Source organism: Callionymus lyra, chromosome 15, assembly GCF_982586985.1.
Source record: "Callionymus lyra chromosome 15, fCalLyr1.hap1.1, whole genome shotgun sequence".
Classification (NCBI taxonomy): Eukaryota; Metazoa; Chordata; class Actinopteri; order Syngnathiformes; family Callionymidae; genus Callionymus; species Callionymus lyra.
Genome location: NC_141832.1, coordinates 19,281,578 through 19,290,134, shown reverse-complemented (window position 1 = coordinate 19,290,134; position 8,557 = coordinate 19,281,578). Strand labels below are relative to the sequence as shown.

General features: G+C 40.9%; 2 protein-coding genes across 2 annotated transcripts in view; both read right to left on the bottom strand.

Annotated features, from left to right (window-relative positions):
• Window positions 1-331: 331 nt before the first annotated feature.
• hcrt (hypocretin (orexin) neuropeptide precursor) lies at window positions 332-1,896 on the bottom strand. The gene is made up of 2 exons (XM_087810085.1): window positions 1,837-1,896; window positions 332-923 (listed from the first exon to the last, which is right to left on the bottom strand). The coding sequence occupies exons 1-2, from the start codon at window positions 1,894-1,896 to the stop codon at window positions 555-557; spliced, it is 429 nt and encodes a 142-aa protein (XP_087666211.1). The 3' UTR covers window positions 332-554.
• Window positions 1,897-5,994: 4,098 nt separating this feature from the next.
• Window positions 5,995-8,557, bottom strand: part of LOC148065222 (inactive phospholipase C-like protein 2) — an 88,466-nt gene continuing 85,903 nt past the window's right edge. Inside the window, exon 6 of the mRNA XM_087810079.1 lies at window positions 5,995-8,546. Coding sequence (XP_087666205.1) covers window positions 8,148-8,546 — 399 coding nt within the window. The 3' untranslated portion in view covers window positions 5,995-8,147. The remainder of the gene's footprint in view (window positions 8,547-8,557) is intronic.

Here is an 8,557-nt window from a genome sequence, read left to right as displayed (position 1 = left end):
CCCCTCTCACAATTTTATACAATTGATTTACTCTTTTTGTGGTTACAATTTGGATGGTTAAGCTTAACCTTACAAATAAAGCAGAATGAGAGAAAATTGTTAAAATACAATATATTTTAAAGGATTTTCAGGGAGAATTCTGTAAATCTCTAATTAAATAACAAACATGAAATATATTGAATGAAATTTATGATATTAAAAAAAAGTGCATCTTTTCTATGATTAATACATTTGAATAAATATAAAATTCGAATTTTACAAGACGTACCGGTGACGTCAAAGTAATATTGTTGAGAGTTTTTCTTAGTAATTCTTTCTCGAACTCTTGTAGCGCCATCTTGTGGTCCAAGACATATATTTCAATAAAACATCACAACACAAATGTTTGCGCCTTTATTAAAAGTAATATCAGTTTTATTAGTAAAATAAAGAGAAGTTGAAGTCTTGGGGGTTTTTTTTAAGATCAGAAAAATAATCTGCGGATACTTCAGACTTGATGTTTAAACTACATATTTACAAACTGATGTTGGTTTCAAGTCCAGAAGTTGTGAGTCTTATACAGGCAGTTGTGTTGTCATGGTGGTCCCGGGACGGAGGACCCAGTCCACGTACTCTCCCCCCCCGGCCTTCTCCTCGTCCCGCCTCCCCATCGTCAGGATCCCGGCCGCCTGGTTCCTGGAGCCGTGCAGCAGCATGTGCAGGCGGGTCTGCAGTCGCTGCTCGTCCTCCCTCCTCTTCCCCAGCGTCAGGATGCCGGCGGACGCGTCGCCGCTCAGAGCCCCGGCGGAGGCCTGGTGTCCCGGGCGACACAGCAGCACGTAGAGGCGGCAGGACCGGGAGGACTGTCGGCAGCAGTCCGACACACTGTTGGCCCCGCAGGGGATCTGAGACATCAGCAGCATCAGGACCAGCACCAGGACCTTCTGCAACAACCACAAGGAACCTTTTGACAATTTATAGTCATCACAGTATTATTTATAAACAATTTGTTTACAGGTGTGTATGTTTATTTGTCATCAAGAAAATTACATATTTAACTGTATTTTAAAGTAGACATGATGGGCCTTAAATCCACATATAAACATTTATCTTTATTTCATTCATATATTAGTTATATATCGAAGTTAAACAGGTTTTCTCTGTAATTACCTTTTTTTTTTTACCAATTACATATTTGCTATTGTAGAAAAAAAACAACATTATTCATAATTGCTTTAAGCCTTAATAACTATGTATCTCAATGATCTAGTTATTAACCATGTGATAATAACTATATAATAACTGGTCATCTTTTATTGTGTTTATTTTATTAACTTCAGATTTATTTTATTATTATTATACTATAATTATTATTTTATTTATGTTAATTTTTTTTGTTTAGTATTATTTTGTGTGTACTGTTTGTCTAAAACTATACGTGTCTGTGTTTAGTTTTTATTCAAGTGCTGTAATTACTTAATTTAACAAATGTCAGAAGAAAAAAAAGCATAACATCAAAAAAGAATAGAAATTTTAAAGGTTGTGTAAACTTTACATTTTCACTCCATTTCTACATTTTGTAATAAACTTAAATAAAAAATAAAACAACATTTGTATACTACAAACATGATCATTACTGTTAGATAATATTATTTAATTTTAATGTTTAAATAAATAAATAAAAGATTCACGAAAGAAAGAATCATTTTATTTGGCTTTATTTTAGTTGAAAATCATACGTCTAACAACATTCTGCTGAGATTGTTATTGTCATTGTTGAGAATAAAAAGTAATCTTATCTTCTAAAAAGTAATCTTATCTTCAAATACATCTCAAAAGGAAAAATCCCGGACTTACCCGAGTGGGTGCTCGTGTCCCAGCATCCCTCCTTAGATCGCAGCAGGCCCCGCTGGTCATCTTCTGGTCAGGTTCCGAGGGAATGGTACCACCTTGGCTCTCGGACCAGCTTATATACACCGCGAAGTCTCGCCTGTCCTGGAGCGTCTACGTCATTCAGCCCAAACCACAACAACAGCAGAGCGCCCCACGATTGTTCTCCTCATTGGCCTTTTGCTCATTTGACAATGCGTTCGCTGCCAGTAATTAGTCTTGTTTGCTCAGACATCTCCAAGGTTCTGCTGTGGAGCGTTGATGAAGCAGGTACCTCTTTGTGTTCCAGATGCCAGAGCTTGATTGAGATGATTAAGACATTCCTGCTGGAGAGTTGTGAGGGACCATTAGCTAATGGGTGCGTGGAGTTTTTAAAAATAGAAGACTAATGTGGCCACGCTGGACTTCCTGGGTCCTGATGAAAAGCTCCTTCAAATGTCATGCTAATGAGCTAAAAGGAGCACTTAAGTGACATTTTCTGACTCCTAGCTACTTCCTCTTTTCAAACTTTAAAGACGGATCTCATAACTTTTTACAGCGTGTCTATCTTATGATCTATTCTTTGGTGAAGAGACGTTGGTAACCCTTTGTTCCTGTTTGAGTTTGGGGCCTATAACTGCTAAGATACAACAATATATCGGAGGCTAAACTCACAGAGAAGTTTCTCGTCTGTTTTAAGTTCATCCGTACATTTGCTTCAGATGCTTCAATAGTATAAAACCTCTGTAACTTCAGAACAAGATCCAAGAAGATACAACTGAAACTTGGGACTGGATCTCATTCCAAACCCGGAGTAGAACCTCCTTCCTCACGGAGAATCAGGCGAGTGAATGGGTCCACATCTCTAGACATGTTTCAGACTTCCTTACTAATGGGGTGTCATAGCTCACATGGTAGACTGGTCGGCTTGTGGCCTGAGGAGTTGTGGGTTGAATCCCAGCACCGGATGAGATTGTGGCATTGTGTCCTTGAGCAACAGACTATTTTACCCCAATTGCTCCTGATGGTCAAGCTGGCGCGCTGCATCGCAGCCTACTCCCATCAGTGTGTGTATGTGTAAAGCTTTGGCTGCTGAATAAGCATAGTGTGGGGATTTTGTGTTCCGCTGAACCGACCCCTCCCCAGTCTCGTACGTGGTGGTGGGAAATGAAGGACAGACACATGGATGAGTTTAAGAAAATGCTCGCTGTTTAGTGAATTATGCAAAAGTCAGAGACAAACTTACGCGAACACGGGCGCTAGCAAGCAGAGAGATCTATCGCAGACGTCTTCGAATGCCAGAACGCAAAGATCTCACAAAATGGTGGATCTTTATAGTAGAATATTCAGGTTAACACCTCTAGTCAATTGTACATGTAGGATTGGTCACTGTAAACACTTGATTCTAAGATGGCCGCCGCACGTGGTCGTAGTGGAAATTTACCAAAGGTTGTTGTCTTCTAGAGAGAGTCTGTTCCCAGTGACTTGCTGGTCTGTTGTGTCTTTCAGTGTGAGTTCTCAAACAGGTTAACACAGACTTGCTGGGAATCTGGGATTGTTTCATCTTTCTGTGTGTGTGAGGCTTTGTGACCTCGGCCTGTGTTGCAGTAAATTGATGCAATGCAAGACAATGCTTATTTAATATGAATTAGAAGATTATCACTTAATCAAGTGACTATTTCAAATCTGTGCTAAATCTAGATGATTGATTACAGTAAAGTTGTCATTTCCTTACAATAGAAAAGCGTTATATACTGTGAGTAATTTTCCATTTACTAAATTCTGTCACAATGTTTTAGACACTTGGAAGTTGTTCAGTGTCATCAGAATATCGAATGGTTAAATCTTCAAATTTTAGAAATGTTGGACTTTTTTCACAGAAGGCTCCGCGACTTCACTGAGACGTGTAGAGAGTTGCAGCGACTGACACTCAGTGAAGGTTGCGACTTGAATCCCTGCTGGTTGCGGCGACTTCTGTGTGAATTGGTTGTCACCTTGCTAAGAGACGTCTCGCCAGTCAAGGACAAAGTAAGTTTCTCTGACGTCTCCGCTCAACTCAAATTGAGCCGAGACATAATAGAGAAATTGAAATGTCTCCAACAAGTCTCCGAAAAAATTGAATTTCTGCAACTCCCTGGCACTCGACTTGTAAGTAAGTAAGTAAGTAAGTAAGTAATTTTTATTTGTATAGCGCTTTTCCAGACCAGGGTCACAAAGCGCTTAAACAATCAAAACAATATTCAATAAAGTATATATTTTAAAGGTCAAGATAAAACTGATAACACAACAGGAGTTCCAGAAAATCAAGGAAAAACCTGCACAGATAGAAACGTCTTAAGATGTTTCTTAAAGGAGTCAGTAGATCCATCAAGCGCAAAGAGAGAGGAAGATCGTTCCAAAGATTAGGAGCAACAGTCTGGAAGGATTTCTCTCCTCTGGTCCTGAACCGTGTGCGTGGAACCATCAGTAGATTCTGATCCACAGACCTCAGAGCCCGAGCTAGGGTGTAAGGCTGGATCAGATCACTGATGTAAGGAGGAGCCTGACCATGAATAGATCTGAAAGTAAGAACCAGAATTTTAAATTTGATTCTGAAAGAAACTGGCAGCCAATGAAGAGTTTTAAGGATCGGAGAAATGTGAGTTCTTCTACTTGAGCGGGTCAGAAAGTTCTGAATCAACTGCAGGCGAGACAGCTCCTTCTTGTTAAGACATGAAAACAAACTGTTACAATAGTCCAGACGAGGAGACACAAACGCATGGATTACAAGCTCCAGATCATGCTGTGACAATATTTTCCTAAGTTTAGAGATTTTTCTCAGTTGAAGGAAACAGTTTCTGGTCAGTTTTCTGCAGTGTTGAACAAGAGACATGTCTTTACACCCAGGTTTCTCAGGCTCAGTTTGACAGACTGACCTAAGTCACCCAAGTACTGACTCAACCCTGGAACCTTATCATCATGCGCAATCACCAGAGTTTCAGTTTTGTCCACATTTAGCTGTAGAGTGTTTTCACTCAGCCATTGTTTGATTTCTAGCAAACAATTGAATAAGCTTTTCAGCCTCTGGGGCTCAGTTGGATCAAAAGAGCAGTATTCATGTGCCCATGAGACTTCACCATGACCAGCACGGACTCAAGTTTCCCCCCTGGGCACAACTTAGTCTCCAGGCCGGTGAGATAGACTCTTACATTGTTTGCTTCCTTTATACCACAGGTGTCAAACTAGTCCAGGAAAGGGCCGAGACGGTGCAGGTTTCGGATCCAACCTGTCAAGCACATGTAGTTGAACCAATCAGGCGTCTGAAGACAGTAATCAATTGATTGTCAGTCAGGTGTTGCTTGTCTAACCCAAAACCTGATCTGTTAACTCATGTGTGCTTGACTGGTTGGAACAAAAACCTGCACCGCCTCGGCCCTTTTGTGGACCAGTTTGACGCCCTTGCGAGTTTAGACCATCTGTAATTCATTCCAGTCCGTGTTTTTTTCCAAGTTTGAACTTTGTTCTTGTGTCTCTGATACTCAATCATTTATGATAGAGTATAAAGATGCAACTAAAACAGTTCTTACTCAAGAGTAAAATGGGACATTCTATGAGAAAGGTTCTGTATTAAACTCAGCAGTATGATCAAGTATTATGTCAACACTGTTGTGTTAAAATGTTAAGTCAAGATGACTCGATCTGTTTACCGGTGTTAGTAGTGATGCTGTAATGAAAGATAGACCCGCCTTATGTTGCTTCTGATTGGTTCATATTGCGTGGTGAGTATTACATGGGTCAATAAGCGCAATAAAAAATAAGCTTTTTTATTTAAGGCCAAAATGTAGTATTAAAATATTCTATACTCGCCTACGTAGAAGAAGAACGTGTTGCTTTTGTTGCTAGCTTAGCATTACTAGCATAGTAAGTTTTGTTTTCTCACAAACATATATTAAAAAGACAACGAAATGGTGAAAACCACTAGATATTACACTGAATTAATAAAAGACAGGATGTTTTCTTACCTATAATTCTGAATGAATACTCGACATTACCTTTTATCTTTGCATTAATTATTTATTTTGGAAAATTTATTGAGCATTTTCTCGCATTAAGAATTATAAGAGATGGTTTTAAATCTTCACCAAAATAACAGAATCACACATCAGGTAGATAAACAATAGTCATATTTAATAGACTTTCAGTAGAATCCACAGATCCGTGACACACACACTCCAGATTATTGTTGTGTCGTGACACTAAACCCTCGTCCTGCTCCCACATGCACTAGCAGCCCCTCTTTCAACACCATTAGAAAAAAGAAAAACGGAATAACTAACCACATTTATTTTTTTTACAATAGCAATCATCAATGTCCGCTAGAGTTCTTTATAACAATCTTTATATATATATTCCTAAATAATCTCCCTTTCGTAAAACTCTTACGTACAAGTTACATCTATCGTCTATGATGACAAGATTCCTCGCTAAGGTACAACGTTCCAGTTGTGTTTGGCTGGTGAGCAGATGAGGGAGCGCCCCCCTGTGGAAGAAGCAAACACCAGGTGCACAAAATGGATCCAAGAGGAGGAGAGGATCATGGGGAACATGTGTCCAGAATCCTGAGGTGACGTGTGATGTTTGTGCGAATTGTCAAGTTTTCTTTTTTTTTTGGTGTCGCTCGTGATCTCGCTGATCCTCACCTGCTGACTTGGTTATGCCTCAAACATAAGGTGAAGAAGGAAGGGATGACCCTCCTCCTGTATGAACACTGCATTATGATGCGAGATATGGAGAACAATCACATGACTTTACGCTACAATTGTATTCATTTGTCACATGAGCTTCAACTGATGCAGTGCATTATGGGCCTTATGGTATAACTGGTTGAGTAGGTTTCTCTTTTTTTTTACCTGCATTCAACAGAAAATTTGACTCATATTTCTGGCCTTTGATGATGACATCATGGGTTGGACAGTTTTACATGTTACCCTGTAGCTCTCCGTAGAATAAAGCTTTGGCACCATAAGAAAGACAGCTGTATAAAAATTGTGTTGCGTTGTTTATGGCCGTATTTAATTTTGAAAAACAAGAAAACCAAAATAAAATGTATACTTTTTTTTCTTGAAAACTAACCCAACATTGATCCTAGTTGTAGTTGTCTGATATTGCCATCTTGGAAATGTATTTTAAAAGGTGAGCCAATGCAGAGTTTTAAGGATCAGAGAAATGCGAGTTCTCCTACTAGAGCGGGTCAGAATAAAAGGTGAGCTTAGAGGTTTTGATTATACCGTAAGTTTAAGTATTACAAACGTCACTGGATATACAAGTATTACAAACAGTACTGGATACTTAAATATCTAATACTCAGTTGCAGGAAGCGACACTCTTCAGAACCACATGACTTGGTCACACCCACCTTACTTATGGTGCCAACAAAATGATGCCATTCTACACCCTGCTCTTTATCGTGACTGCTGATTGGTCGCCACAATACTGTATTTCTATTCTACATCTGTTGTGATGTGCGGTGATTGACAGCTGTGATTGGTCGGCTGGGCGGCAAAGCATTTAACGCTGTTCAGGTCACTATCACTCAGGAGGTTGTTAAGAGGGATTGCACCTCATATGGAGTGTTTGAGTTTTCAAGTTTAAATAAATGGTCTTTAACCAAAAATTAAACTACTTTGTGATCTTGTGATTTGTTTCCAGTTTGCAAAATAAAAGTTGAATGATTGTGGTTACAAAAAAACAAGGTTGCTTATCAGGGATTTACTTTTTCAGGAAACAAAATCCAAGATATAGCAATTGTTTTTTTTATAGGTCAATTATTGACCTATTAATATTTACAAACATGTGATACAACTAATAAAACGCCTCACAACAACAAAAACATTGGGTCTTAAATATGTCCTAAAGCCCTGACAACAAGTCTTAAACTCAAAATGTTCGTGATGCGGTGAATGACGTGATGCTGAACGACAGGTAGGGGGCGGTGTGGGGTGAATGGAACACAAAGACATGCAGAGACAACTGAAAGGCATAAGTTGTGGTAAATGTTGGTGCGATGGGAAGCCTGTACCCACAGAGCTAGAGGACACAGTGTGTATTCTAGCGTGGCCCAGAGACAGCTTTGACCGGAGCGAAGAATTTTCTCACACTTGCGTCTCGCTTCTAACCCGACGATTCCTCTTTCCCGCCATCATGTGACTCGCTCCCCCGGTCACGTCCTCCGTCTCTTTTTCGCTTTTTTTCCCCTCCTCTTCGGCGCTCTTGGTGGTCTGTCTCTGTGGGCTGGATTCTCCGTGGGTACAGGCTGCGCGTCAGCAGGATCCCGCCGGGTCACTGCTCAGCATCTCCTTGTGAGAGTCCAGAGGCGGCGCCGGCGCCCTCTGCTGCTGGCTCTGGAGGTGGTACAGGGGGAGCGGCGGTGGCTGCTGATAGGCGGGGGGTTTGGGGAGAGTTTGAAGAAGGAGGGCCGGAGTGAACTGAGGCGGGGGGTTGGCTGGAAGCGGCGGAGGATGGGACATTGTCGGAAGCAGCTGCGAGATCTGGATCTGCTGCAGTGATGTTGGTGGCTGTGGCGAGTGCTGAGGGGGGTACTGGAGTTGAGGGGACGCCGCCAAATTCTTGCTGATCCCACAGGACTGAGCGGCGCAGTGGATCTGACGGACGTTGTCCAGCGCCTCGCTCTTGGCGTGCTTGAGAAGATCCGCCTGACCCTGCAGGCACA

Bases quoted from the DNA above. Each gene is read 5' to 3' on its own strand.
- hcrt (XM_087810085.1), bottom strand. From the start codon at position 1,896: ATGACCAGCGGGGCCTGCTGCGATCTAAGGAGGGATGCTGGGACACGA. The intron at 924-1,836 runs GTAAGTCCGGGA...TGGTTGTTGCAG, and splicing joins GGACACGAGCACCCACTCGG to AAGGTCCTGGTGCTGGTCCT.